This window comes from Myxine glutinosa, chromosome 12 (assembly GCF_964187855.1).
Source record: "Myxine glutinosa chromosome 12, kmMyxGlut1.1, whole genome shotgun sequence".
Lineage (NCBI taxonomy): Eukaryota > Metazoa > Chordata > Myxini > Myxiniformes > Myxinidae > Myxine > Myxine glutinosa.
The window spans coordinates 86,204,441-86,219,273 of record NC_136272.1 but is presented as its reverse complement, the minus strand read 5'-3'; the positions used below and the strand labels follow the sequence as shown (position 1 = coordinate 86,219,273).

The 14,833-nt window shown below is 45.1% G+C and overlaps 1 protein-coding gene across 1 annotated transcript in view; it reads left to right on the top strand.

Moving 5' to 3' along the window:
- The window catches only part of LOC137437571 (inositol 1,4,5-trisphosphate-gated calcium channel ITPR1), a 188,895-nt gene that overhangs the window by 84,979 nt on the left and 89,083 nt on the right, over nucleotides 1-14,833 (top strand). Inside the window, exons 21-25 of the mRNA XM_078766065.1 lie at nucleotides 1,101-1,245; nucleotides 1,547-1,691; nucleotides 3,033-3,211; nucleotides 11,152-11,281; nucleotides 11,469-11,520. Of these exons, the coding sequence (XP_078622191.1) occupies nucleotides 1,101-1,245; nucleotides 1,547-1,691; nucleotides 3,033-3,211; nucleotides 11,152-11,281; nucleotides 11,469-11,520 (651 nt within the window). The remainder of the gene's footprint in view (nucleotides 1-1,100; nucleotides 1,246-1,546; nucleotides 1,692-3,032; nucleotides 3,212-11,151; nucleotides 11,282-11,468; nucleotides 11,521-14,833) is intronic.

Here is a 14,833-nt window from a genome sequence, read left to right as displayed (position 1 = left end):
TGTAAATGGCAATTTCAGACCTTGGCCTCTCACTAACTCTCGCAGTGACTTTCTGCAATAGCAATCAGTGATAGAAAATACCATGTCATAAGCTTTCAAGAAATGTTTGGTTCACATTCCTGAGGTTTCTGTTTCTTTGTAAATTTGTTGAAATGGCCTTGGGTGAGCGTTGTCTCTGCCATTGCAAATAGTCTACTTGATGTCTTGTGTATTGCACAAGTAGAGATTACGAGAGGGATCTCTATCTAGCACCTAGTCCTGTTGTCGACTGTCATTGAAGTGCAGTGGACAGGTTTTTGAGATTTGATGAATAAGGTGCTGACATAGTTTTGTGGTTTCTTAACGATCATGTTCATGACAGATATCTGAGGCCTTGTTTGATGGAGGCCTTGTTGAGATCCTTGAATATGTAATGCATTGGACTTGTGTTGAGTGAACATGTTGGCAATGAGTGGTTTTCTCTTTCGAATGTTAGCACTTCAGCGTTTGAGGACACCATTTTGGTGCCAATCATCAGAAGGGCCTGATTGCTAAATTGGTACAGAGTGGTTCATATAATTACCTCTGCCAGAGGAGAGGGTATTGCATTTGGGTCATATCTCTCTATCTGTCTGTCCGCACCTCGATTCTTACACATTATCTTTCATCAACCGGGTACCTATATATGCTATTGCAATTAGAATACGAGTATGTCTCGAAAATACGTACGATGAAACCATGAAAAACTACTCCTGGTGAGGGTCTGCAATCTATGATTGCCCTTTTTAGTTCGCAGATTGACTTTGCTGTCAACCTGCGAGGGCGTATAACTTGAACGTTTCTACTATAACCCACGAGATTGAACTCGCCATTTAAGATGTTACAGCATTCAAATTAGTATTTGAGATGGATATCGATCAAATCTCAAAATAAAAAATGAAAATAAAAAGAATGAACGTGTTAAAATCTCATTTTAATTCGCAATTATCTTACCATCATTTGTCTCAAAGTCTATAAATTGTTTTGAGTCTACAGTAGTCCCCTACCTTGATACAATGATTGTAATCTTTATTGGTGTTTTAATTTGTCATTCACCGACCCATTTTATTCCCCCTCTGTAGCTATGGCAACCACTGTGATACCTCAACAGCAGAAAGCCAATCTCGTTTTAAAGCAACTATTGCTTTTGTGGAGGACTACCTTCGCACGGTGGTGGAGCAACAATGTCCCTTCGCCAACTCGAGCAAAAACAAGCTCACTTATGAGGTATTGGTGAGGCCAGACTGGGTACTTGCAGTGATATCTCAGAAATATGGTATATAAAACATGAACAACATGAGTGAATGAACAGACAAGTATTAATAATGAAAGTAACTTGTTCAAAGAAACATGAAAGTATCTGGCAGGTTAGTAATATAGCATGTATCGTCACATGGTACCTTTATGTCATTGCAGATATGTTGTGACATTTGTTTATTTTACGTGTGTTTAACTTTATTCATTTATTTAGCCTATTGCATCATCTATTTTGTTTAAACATGTGATTATGGTTCTCCTCCTTATGCAGGTTGTTAACCTGGCGAAGAACCTGATCTATTTTGGGTTCTACACATTCAGTAACCTGCTGTGCCTCACCCGCACTCTTCTCGCCTTCCTCGACTGTGTTCAGGAGTTTGGTTTCAGACCTGAAAGCCACAACTCGGGTCAATCTGGTACCTCACGCGCGTTATTTTCTTATCCTGGCCTTTTCCATGATCGACTCCACTCATCCCCTGGTCATTTTAAAATGACCACACATGATAACTTGCTGTCATAATCCTTTTGGTGAATTTCAAACTCCATCATTTTTTTATATATTTTTAACCAATTGTCTGCCATAAGCCACAAAGATTTATTTATTTTTTTCGACCAAACCTCGACCCTCACTGACTCCACTACTCCTTTAAGTGGTCCGTTACATTCCTTCACAGAAGTACATCTGTGGGTTCTTGTGTGCTGGTTCCCCTCCATCCTTGAACTCGTCTGGTGTTCACCTTGGCCTGCAAGTGAAAGGTTTAGATTAGGCAGGGTTAATGGGGGTAGAAAGAATATATGTAGCGAAAGGGGATGACATTAGATGGTGGTGCACCGCTTGTTTTTAAAAACCAGTGGAGGGTTGCTATCCTGCAAGGTTCATTTGGGACGCTCTACGTTGAAGAATTGTGAAATGAATTTGGCACAAATGGCAGACAAACGAATGTTTATGCTTTTCTCATAGAATGTGGAACATGCATGCCTCATTGTGTATGAAATCGACATTGTGTTCGGCTTTCCCATCTGCACTATTGTGTAATGTTAATTTTGCTTTTTGTTTCGTGCTATGCGATGTTTTCTTGTTCCAAATAATGTGCAACATCAATATATCATGTCAAGCAGCTGAGCTGGAATGATCTGGCTTGTTGGATATTAATGTACCAAATATATTGGAACGGCATGCCAAAATTTGGTAAGAACACTACCGACCTGTGTGTACCTTTCCTCACACAGTTCAAGGAGGCACTTCCTTTATTGTCTTATTGTGGAATTTTGGACAATGCTACACTATTGGCTATAAAATGATAGTTGTGGTGAGGATAGCATGACGACCTGCCTCGATTTGCCGGCACGACGACTCACCTTATTTTTCTCATCGCTGAGTGTTTTCTGATGCCATATTGGAATAGAAGATATACCATTGGATCAATGCTTTTGAAAAAAAACAGAGTTTTGGACTCTGCTTGTACTGTACTTTAAAAGGATATTGCACAATACCGTTTTCATTTTCACAAGTCTCCACTCGCACCGACAAATGAAGAGAATGCTTAACCACAACAAAATGTTTTAATGTGGAAAAATTTTAAGTTGAAGAAAATCGTATGGTATCAGTCGTTCACAAATAGCAGCTTTGAAAATGTCCCGAAAGTTCCTGGTTATAATGTGGAAAATCGATCTCGTCTGTTTCATTGCTCAGCATGTCTTAGTTTTTATGGTGTAATCTTCTTTCTCAGTTGATCTCGAATATTTTCTCCTCCTAGTGAGCAGAGTTGTGAGCTCGATCCATGACGTCGGTGAACTCATGACTCAGATGGTGCTGTGCGGAGGGTTACCCACTCCGACAGAAGCCAGTGCCATGGGTACCCATGAGGATTTGACATACCAGGCTGAGGATATTGCTGTAATGGACACAAAACTGAAGATTATTGAGATACTTGAGGTAGGTGTATACCTTTTGGGTTGTCTCATTTGGCATTCGAGTACATAGCTCTTGATATTGGGATTCCAGGTTCAAATCTTATATATATGTATATATATGACGGTGTCACCTCGTCCCTGCGGTATGTATATATATATGTATATATATATATATGTATATATATATGTATGTATATATATATGTATATATATATATATATATATATATATATATATATATATATATATATATATATATATATATATATATGTATATATATATATTGTTACAGACGCGGTTTTAGATGTTAGTTTACCGAGCGGTTTGGTATTACCGCGTCCGGACAGTTACTCCCCGATTAGAACCCTATCCCGCCCGATTCCACTCGAACGTTGGCCGAATCGCGCTACGCTAAATCAATGAAGGAAAGGACACAACGGCTGGGATTAATGCAACGACACAAGGGGTACAGTTCTCAAGACCTCCGGAGGAGGATATAATTGGTGATGCAGAAACGGGTAGATTACACGGTAAGAGGTAAAGCACAGAAAAGATGGGCACTTAGACACAGTCTTATCTTATCCCCGACAGACCACAGACAAACGGGACAAGACTGACTTACACAGGGATGATGGCAGGGAAGGACAGGCAGTCGATAGCACAAGGTGCACCTTGGCTCAGGGGCAGAATCGACACGGTCCGGTCCAGAGATGCGGGGAGGTATTTCAGCGCTCGGAGGTGGCGTCTTCTCTCTCCAAGCTGGGGGCGCATCTGACATCACCTCCCCCTTCCTGCGCATGCTCAGCGGGGAGTGACACACCCTCGGCTCGTTAGCTCCGCCCCAGATGGAATCGGTCCGCCGCTTCTATTGGGTGCGGGGGGTTACCGGGCTCCGCCCTTGACGAGGAGCTGACAGCGAGCCCCTGCGTGGTAACCCCATCGGAGCACATGTTCAATGGCGGCTAACCAAGCCGGAGTGAGGACGCACACTCCCCGCGCCGCCGCCGCTGTTATTGTTGTTGTTGTTGTACCATGAGGAAGAGCTGCGGGGAGGTATTGGGAGGTCCTAAACTTGGGGCAGGGTGATGGGGCAGGGTGATGGGAGGGTGATGGCAGGGTGATGGGAGGGTGATGGCAGGGTGATGGGAGGGTGATGGGAGGGTGATGGCAGGGTGATGGGGGAGGGTGATGGGGGAGGGTGATGGGGCAGGGTGATGGGAGGGTGATGGGATGGGAGGGAGGAGTTTGTTTTGACGTTCCGTGACAGGCCCCGCACCCCCACCTCCGGGCCGACCGGGCGACCGGAATGAATCCCGGTGTCCCGATCCGAACCTTCAGAGCGGGCCGGCTGGGGAGTGCCAAGCACCCCGTACCTGCACTTTCCGTCCCTGCGGTCCCAAATACCGGAACCACCCGAATACCACTTTATTTGACAAAATGAGGTGCGGCCTACAGCCTTAGAAAACCAACCCTAAATAAGTCAATACCTCCAACGACACAGGTGCGCATTCGTGCCGCGTGACGTGGTGACGTCATCGCGCTTTCACCTTAAAAGATTTATTTGATATTTTGATATAAACCTTAGAAAACCAACCCTACAGAAGTCAAATGGTCCAATAAAGGGTGATGGGAGGGTGATGGCAGGGTGATGGGAGGGTGGTGGGAGGGTGATGGCAGGGTGGTGGGAGGGTGATGGCAGGGTGATGGGAGGGTGATGGCAGGGTGATGGCAGGGTGATGGGAGGGTGATGGCAGGGTGATGGCAGGGTGATGGCGGAGGGTGATGGGGGAGGGTGATGGGGGAGGGTGATGGGGCAGGGTGATGGCAGGGTGATGGGGGAGGGTGATGGGGCAGGGTGATGGGGCAGGGTGATGGGAGGGTGATGGGAGGGTGATGGGATGGGAGGGAGGAGTTTGTTTTGACGTTCCGTGACAGGCCCCGCACCCCCACCTCCGGGCCGACCGGGCGACCGGAATGAATCCCGGTGTCCCGATCCGAACCTTCAGAGCGGGCCGGCTGGGGAGTGCCAAGCACCCCGTACCTGCACTTTCCGTCCCTGCGGTCCCAAATACCGGACCCACCCGAATACCACTTTATTTGACAAAATGAGGTGCGGCCTACAGCCTTAGAAAACCAACCCTAAATAAGTCAATACCTCCAACGACACAGGTGCGCATTCGTGCCGCGTGACGTGGTGACGTCATCGCGCTTTCACCTTAAAAGATTTATTTGATATTTTGATATAAACCTTAGAAAACCAACCCTATAGAAGTCAAATGGTCCAATAAAGGGTGATGGGAGGGTGATGGGAGGGTGATGGCAGGGTGATGGGAGGGTGGTGGGAGGGTGATGGCAGGGTGATGGCAGGGTGGTGGGAGGGTGATGGCAGGGTGATGGGGGAGGGTGATGGCAGGGTGATGGGGGAGGGTGATGGCAGGGTGATGGGGGAGGGTGATGGGGGAGGGTGATGGGGCAGGGTGATGGGGCAGGGTGATGGGAGGGTGATGGGATGGGAGGGAGGAGTTTGTTTTGACGTTCCGTGACAGGCCCCGCACCCCCACCTCCGGGCCGACCGGGCGACCGGAATGAATCCCGGTGTCCCGATCCGAACCTTCAGAGCGGGCCGGCTGGGGAGTGCCAAGCACCCCGTACCTGCACTTTCCGTCCCTGCGGTCCCAAATACCGGAACCACCCGAATACCACTTTATTTGACAAAATGAGGTGTGGCCTACAGCCTTAGAAAACCAACCCTAAATAAGTCAATACCTCCAACGACACAGGTGCGCATTCGTGCCGCGTGACGTGGTGACGTCATCGCGCTTTCACCTTAAAAGATTTATTTGATATTTTGATATAAACCTTAGAAAACCAACCCTACAGAAGTCAAATGGTCCAATAAAGGGTGATGGGAGGGTGATGGCAGGGTGATGGGAGGGTGGTGGGAGGGTGATGGCAGGGTGGTGGGAGGGTGATGGCAGGGTGATGGGAGGGTGATGGCAGGGTGATGGCAGGGTGATGGCAGGGTGATGGCAGGGTGATGGCAGGGTGATGGCAGGGTGATGGGGGAGGGTGATGGGGCAGGGTGATGGGAGGGTGATGGCAGGGTGATGGCAGGGTGATGGGGGAGGGTGATGGGGCAGGGTGATGGGGCAGGGTGATGGGAGGGTGATGGGAGGGTGATGGGATGGGAGGGAGGAGTTTGTTTTGACGTTCCGTGACAGGCCCCGCACCCCCACCTCCGGGCCGACCGGGCGACCGGAATGAATCCCGGTGTCCCGATCCGAACCTTCAGAGCGGGCCGGCTGGGGAGTGCCAAGCACCCCGTACCTGCACTTTCCGTCCCTGCGGTCCCAAATACCGGACCCACCCGAATACCACTTTATTTGACAAAATGAGGTGCGGCCTACAGCCTTAGAAAACCAACCCTAAATAAGTCAATACCTCCAACGACACAGGTGCGCATTCGTGCCGCGTGACGTGGTGACGTCATCGCGCTTTCACCTTAAAAGATTTATTTGATATTTTGATATAAACCTTAGAAAACCAACCCTATAGAAGTCAAATGGTCCAATAAAGGGTGATGGGAGGGTGATGGGAGGGTGATGGCAGGGTGATGGGAGGGTGGTGGGAGGGTGATGGCAGGGTGGTGGGAGGGTGATGGCAGGGTGATGGGGGAGGGTGATGGGAGGGTGATGGCAGGGTGATGGGGGAGGGTGATGGGGCAGGGTGATGGGAGGGTGATGGGGCAGGGTGGTGGGAGGGTGATGGCAGGGTGGTGGGAGGGTGATGGCAGGGTGATGGCAGGGTGATGGGAGGGTGATGGCAGGGTGATGGGGGAGGGTGATGGGGCCTCCCTATAGAAGTCAGTATCTCCAACGACACAGGCGCGCATTCGTGCCGCGTGACGTGGTGACGTCATCACACTTTCCCCTCAAAAGACCCATTTGATATAAGTTAATATTCTGATATAAGCTTTAGAAAACCAACCCTATATAAGTCAATACCTCCAACGATACAGGTGCGCAAAATACAAAACCACAAAAGATTTATTTGATATAAGTTAATATTTTGAATAACTCGGTCAATATCAGTCCGAATTTCGCCAAATAAAGGTTCCCGTTATCCACAGATACCCCTGTATCCTCCTAGAGGCGAAGTCAGGATGAATTTCGCAAAAAATAAAGTCCTTCGGCAACGAAGATTTAACATGGGGCTTTCCTATGTAACTTTACCCCGAGGTAATTTCACCAAAAATCCCCGAAATTTCGCGGGTCCCATTCTATTGAGTGTTAAGCTAATCTAGCGACTGCAAAATCTGAAAACAGAATTAAGATCCGAGTCCCCGTTCACTCTCGAGGGCTTCCAAGAGCAAATCGCATATATTCCTAATGAAAAAACCCCGGAGTTCCTAAATCCCAAATCCCATGCCTTCCGATGTCAATCCATATATCTATACCTTACTACGAACGTTCTGCATCTAATGATAAGCATTAAAACCATCAAAAAATATTTTGTGACCACTTTATTTAACAAAATGAGGTGCGGCCTAGCATCTAGTCGAGACCAAGTCACCCAGGCCGATCACCCATTCCGACCCCAAATTCCTCATCGACGATAACTAAACAATATATTATATGAATCGCACCGTACATACCTCCTTCTAGATCTTGTTCTTGTCTTGATATACTCACTCAGGCTCACTCTATCACGACTGAGTCCTCTCAGCTCTTCCAAATGGCGTCCGTTCCGCCTCGTGTCCAGTCCAACTCTGAGCTCTTCTTCTTCGAAAGACCTTTGACCCTCATGGCGGGGGCGTGATGACGTCACTGCGCTTCAGTCTTAGAAAACTAAGGGCGTGATGACGTCACTGCACTTCAGTCTTAGAAAACTAATTTTTATATAAGTTAATATTTTCAATAACTCCTAGAGGCGAAGTCTTAGAGAATTTCGTAATAAGAAATAGAGTCCTTCGGCGACGGAAATTTAACACGGTGTTTTCCTATGTAACTTTACCCTGAGGTAATTTTACCAAAAATCCCCGAAATTTCACGGGTCCAGCCCTATTGAGTGCCTGCGGCCTCTCAAGTCCCTTCACAGAGTCGGGCTAGAGTCAAGCTCAAAAGGGTTTTCTTTCCCCACTGATTCCGCCAAGCCCGTTCCCTTGGCTGTGGACTGGACACGTGAAATAGACTTTGAATAGAACTGAGAAAGCCACGCCTGACCAGACAACACCGCCAGCGCCGATTGCTGTAGGCCAGAGAGCACCGTCAATGGCAGCCAGAACACTGGAATCACGTGATCTTCAGTGACGAGTCTAGATTTCTGGTCTATCGTCAAGATGGCCACGTCCGAGTGCGCAGACAAGTGCATGAAGCCTACAACAAAGATTGTATAGTGCCAAGAGTCCAAGCTGGAGGTGGTGGGGTGACTGTATGGGCTGCTTTTCATGCAGGGGCAAAACTGACCTGGTTGTTCTGAATGGAAACCTGAACCAGTTCAAGTACAGGGCCATTCTGGAAGAAACATTGCTTCCATTTGCTCGTGCAGCCTTTCGAGGAAACTTTGTCTTCCAAGATGACAATGCTTGGCCTCATCGTGCTCGCATGATCCAACACTTTCTTGCTGACCGTGGTGTAGAGCATATGGAATGGCCTGCCATGTCCCCGGATATGAATCCGATAGAGAACTTGTGGGCAGAATTAACGCGTCAAATCGACCACTTGGACCAGCAGCCGACCTCTGTGCGTGAATTGCAGCAGGCTATTGTCACGGCATGGCAGGCGATTCCTGTCCAAACCTTGGCAAATCTCGTGAACAGCATGCCTCAACGTGTACGTGCTCTCCTGAATGCTCGTGGGGGTTACACGAAGTACTGAACTGTAATTTTACTGTCCATAATCGCAGTCGTAATTTAACTTTTGTTTTTGTTAAAAAAATTTTTTGGCTAATGTGCAAAATAAAGAGATACTTCTGGAAAACGTACAGAAGTTTAACACATAACTGTCCATGAATTGAGTTCGATATCAGTTTACATCACTTTCAAGGATCAATTTATTTGTTTCGAAATGTCAAATGTGGTTTTTGTTTCTTTTAAAGGTCACATTAACAAAATCTAGAATAATTTCAACATAATTCCAATGAACTTTTGGTTCTAAGACATCTTGAAAAGTAAGTTCACCCCCACAAAAAAAAAATTCCATATTAAATGCCAATTCTGTATATATATATTCATACAATTTTTTTTTTTTGTCTATCTTCTCTTTATGTATTTGATCTACTTGTTGTATATGAGAGAGAATGGAGAGGTCACGACCTTTACTGGGAAAGAAGAGGAGACAAAGGGTTCCATTGCTAGCAATGCATTGACTACATAGATGAGGAAGTCAGAAAGCGAGGGAGGAAGGTGGCCTTGTATGCCACAGGCAGTGAGTTTGGCAAGTAGAGCACAATGCCAGACTGTTAATGCCCAATATATGTCCAGGGAGATAATCATGACCTCTTCGTTCAGATTTAACGACTCCAACTATTTCTGAGAGAAGCGGCATGTAGATTTAATTAACTCCAGAATGGTCAACCATCTTTTTATCACATGGTAAAGTTGTGAAGTCTATTATTACTGCAGGTTCCTTTTGTACACCGCTCCTTTCCCATTCCATCTCCATGCACTGCATGATGTCATCGCCAGGCACCAAATTATTTAAGTATTTTAATCAATTAATTATTTGATTTATGACTTTATTAATCAATTTTTTTAAGTTACAGATTTGGAAGAAACAGTGGTGGTTGAGGTATGCTATTAAGCCAATTCATTTAGAAATTATTTTACGATTGCTGTTTATTGATTTTAATTATGCAATTAATCAATCAATTATTGTACACCGCTCCCTCCCAATTCTGTCTCTATGTGCTGCACAGCGGTGTCGCCAGGCACCGGTCAACCAACTTTTTATCACAAGATAAGGTTGCCAGACTGTTAAAAGACTCCCTGGCAATCCCCGGCAATCCCCGGCAATGTAGGATGTTATTTATTTATTTGGCATGGGGGCTGTGTGCTTTGAATGCACCTGTACTTGCTTCTCCAACTATTTGATATTAGCCAAAGGCATACTCGTTCTCTTTCAGCAAAGGATATTTACACCGAACCTCAAACAAGGTATTCTCTTTTGGGCAATCTTGCTCAACATCTGATCATTCACTGTCCATTAACATACTGGGAAAGTTCTGTTACATCGTCTGCTCACTGTTACATCGTCTCCACTTGACACCCCAGAATCTTTGTGCTGAAACTACATGAAGCAGAAGCAAACTTTGTGGCTCCACCAACAAGACAGATGCTCGAAGAGCACAATGTCTGCATATTTCACACATTTCAAATATCTCCATATTTCATATTGTGTTCATGCTCAGGAATTAATGGCATCCCTTATTCACCATTAGCCACAGCATTCCTTGAGCAATTTATAGTATATCACCAAAATAGTCTATAGATTGACAGCTATCTTGGAATGCTCTGTCGAGTCGTTATACTTTAATCAATCATTTTCCAATTGTGAACAACTTGTTGATCTGCAGTGTTACAGAGGGCCACTCCATTCAGCTGGCAGTCCTGAAATGCATCTTGCACTCGGATGTACAGTAGTTCACTCCATGGTACCCAACATCTCTATTTCTGAGCAGGATGCTGAGGCACAGGGCCTTCTCTCCCACTGCACAAATTTGCAAAACTACAAACCGTTTTATTTTTCTTGGGTTCCATTGATAGATGCACTTCCAGAGGGTTTTCAGGTTTAATTTTTAGGGGCCACATTTGGAAAGGCCAATTTCCAAATATTAATATATCTTCATCCTCCGGAACACTCAATTGTACTTGAAGTCTGTTAAACACCTGATTCGAGCCTTTGGGATTTATCAAGCAATCTCTCCCCTTCCCCCTCTTCCACTTTGTTCATTTATCCATACAGTTTATCCTGAGTGTCCGCCTGGATTATCGTATTTCCAGTTTGCTATCCATCTTCAAAAGGCAATATGGAGAATCTTCCCCATCATTTCAGGATGTCGGCAATAAATCTCCCACATTGAAGGAGGGCAGACGTAAGCATTTGGTTTTTAATGTATTCTGGTGTTTCAATGTTCGTCCAGATTAACTTAATTGGTTTCCACTTAATTTGACATTTAGTGCAATCATTAACAACACAACAAAGTGTACATGCTGTATTCACAGAATGAAAAGGTCAATGTCTTTGCAGTCGTCTGGATGTGTTGACCTTTTTGTTTGTAGGAGTGGATTTTGATCAGATTGGACAAGAAGCTGAAGCTATTTTCAGTGGAAGGTAATTGCATATTTACTTGAACTGCAGTATAATTGTTAAAAGGCAGGAATATAATTGGAGGGGTTTGCGATGGGTGTCGGATTTTGGGTTGTGAATGTGATGGTCAGCTGGATTCATTGACCGTGCTGAGCACATCTTTCAGTCAAAAATTTGGTTTCAACGAATTGTTTATTTATTATTATGCCTTGATTAGGCCATTAGTGGTTGCATCTTCTGGAATAAATAGAGGTTGTGTGGCTGTAGCTATGTCAGAAATATTCACTCGTCGATTGGTCTGGGCTCTGATAAATTGGGTGTGCCCGTTTTTCCCTTCACTCATCAATTGTTCATGGCACTGACCAATTGGGTGTGACCATTTTTCCCAGCACCGTTATTTGTGTTTATCGTTGGTGCTTTATCCATGCCAGTGATTGGTGGTGGTGGTGCTGCAAATCACAAGCTTTCTTAAATTCGTGTTCTCGCCTCACACATCAGTGATTACAATATTGGTGATTACGGTGCTGGCATCTTTATCAAATACTTTCCTAACCTCATGTTACCTCATTTCTCACAGCGGTGATTACAATATTGGCGATTATGGTACGGTGTCTATCACACGCTTTCCTAACCTCATGTTACCTCATTTTTCACAGCGGTGATTACAATATTGGTGATTACGGTATGGTGTCTTTATCACACTCTTTCCTCACCTCATGACTCATCCTGGTGATAACTCATCCTGGATCACAGCGCTATCCTTGACAATTTTATGTTTCTTTGACTCCCCTGACATGCTATCATGACATGACATGACATGACATGACATGATTACAGCGCTATCCATGTCTTTATCAATTATTATTTAATTTTTTTTTGACTCCCCTGACACTAAGCGGCCATCCCTGTTCGGTGGGCCGACATGGGGTATTCCCGCCCGGAGGGTGGGTGTGCTGACTAGAATGTAAAATAGAAAGTAATGGATGTGAGAAACTTCAAATGCTGCTGTGTTTTATGCTTTGGAGACTCTCAGTTATTCTGCAGTTGACTCCCTTATTCAATTGGATATGTTCCATATGATTCGGCCAATTCAAATGAAGGAGCATTCCGATTGGTTTCCGGTTTGGTTCGGGGTTTCCTCACATGTAGGTCAGATCCACTGATTCTCCTTCCACCCCGAATCGTATCCGTCATGTTTTTAGCTGCGTCGCAGACGCTGGTCATAGAGTGCGCTCTGCTGTTGTTGTTGTTCTTCTTGTTCTTCTTCTTCTTGTTCTTCTTCTTGTTCTTGCAGAGAAGACAAAACCTCAAAGCTCCACCCATTCTGGGAACCATAGCTCCACTCATTCTGGGAGAGGCTTCATATAAACAAATATCCACCATTTTATTAACTCGCATAGCTTTGAGGCCTGTTTTGTAGGCCCGTGTTGTCTTTCTCTCTCACACAGTTTTATTTCAAATCAAATTCGATATATCATTTCATTTTTCACAGTCGCTAACATAGTTTTAGACTCAGTTGAAAAAAAACGGGAAGAAAATCCGATGAAAGTTGCCCTTTATAGAACGAAATGAATTCTCAAAGGCCTGTAACTTCAAGTCCATTGAGATTTTTTTTTTTTAAATCGCGGCATGCTCAGTCATACACTGCCCGAAATAACAGACGGGAAAATGCCGAGATATATTAAAATTCGTCCATTTGATGACAATCGTCACGATGAAATATTTAATTTATACATCGTCACAATAATGTGGAGAGAGGAGCATAGCTTCGTTCACGTGTCGCTACACACGAGAAATTGCCGAGATATATTTTTTTACAATCACGGCATGGTCAGTCATACACCGCCTGAAATAACAGACGGGAAAATGCCGAGATATATTAAAAATTCGTCCATTTGATGACAATCGTCACGATGAAATATTGAATTTATACGTCGTCACAATAATGTGGAGAGAGGAGCATAGCTTCGTTCACGTGTCGCCACACACGGGAAATTGCCGAGATATATATTTTTTAAATCGCGGCATGGTCAGTCATACACCGCCTGAAATAACAGACGGGAAAATGCCGAGATATATTAAAAATTCGTCGCCACACACGGGAAATTGCCGAGATATATTTTCACTTTGCACAAAAATAACATCAAGTAATCGAATCAATAGGAATGTCCTGTGCCTATAACATCGACGTTATAGGCACAGCTGCATCTAGGCATTGTGTAACATCGACGCGGCTTTTGTTTTAATTAAAACTTTTTGTACTTGTTCTGTTATATTTTCATCCGTGCATGCGATATTATACCCGCCTTTTATTAAACACGCCCTTTGCTTTTCTTTTTTTTTTTCAACCCGCCTTTTGCATTTTCATTGAACTTTTTATGTGATACATCATACCCTGTTCTCAATATTATTTAATTCGTTTTTTCATATAGACTAGGCCGGCCTACTCGGATTGCCCGCAGCTAAATATTCTCGGTTTTGAGATTGTTTGGTTGGTCCGTTTCTAATGTTTTTTTCTCCCAATATGGTTTTCTCTCTGCCTTTTCAACGTTCGTCATCACAATCTATTCGGTTTTTCTTCTTCCTCTTCTTCTTCTTCTTCTTCTTCTTTTTCTCTTCACAAGGCATATTTTGCAAACCTGTCTCACCAAAGCATTGGTCTGTCATCCATCCTCCGGTTTCTACATCACGACCTTTTTCCGTGCTTTCAACAAAAAATGTATCCACCCATCCCATGATCTTTATCTCGATGTTAAATGTGGAAACCTTGACAAGTCCAATTTGCAGAAGTTATCTGCGCACAACAATCAAATCCCCTTCACGTTCTTGTATGATGTCAAACCCCTCCATATCAGTTCCCTCTTTCACACCTTCAACCCCATCCCTTATACCTGTCTCCCTCTTCAGCATCCCTCCACTTCATGTCCCCAATTTCTGCATTCACCCTCGACATGATTTCTCCTCACCTCAACCTACCAAGCTTCCCCTTAACCCCACTCCCTCAAAGCTCCCCCCTCAAGGTTTCTCCCTCTCCGCTTCCCCCTCGTCCCACCCCTTTCGGCTTCCCCCCCGTCCCACCCCCTCTTGGCTTCCTCCTTGTTCCACCCTCTCTCTGATTCCTCCTCGTCCCGCCACCTCTCGGCTTCCTCCTTGTCTTTCCTTATATAAGCTTCTTGCTGGTCCCGCCTCTCTCGGCTTCCCCCTCGTCCCACTCTCTCTCGGTTTCCATCCCATCCTCTCCTGGCTTCCCCCTGGTACCGCTCCCTACCAGCTGGCAGAGTTGCTCTTTACATCAATAACTCAATTTCTCACTGGCTGTGTACTGATCTTACATCTC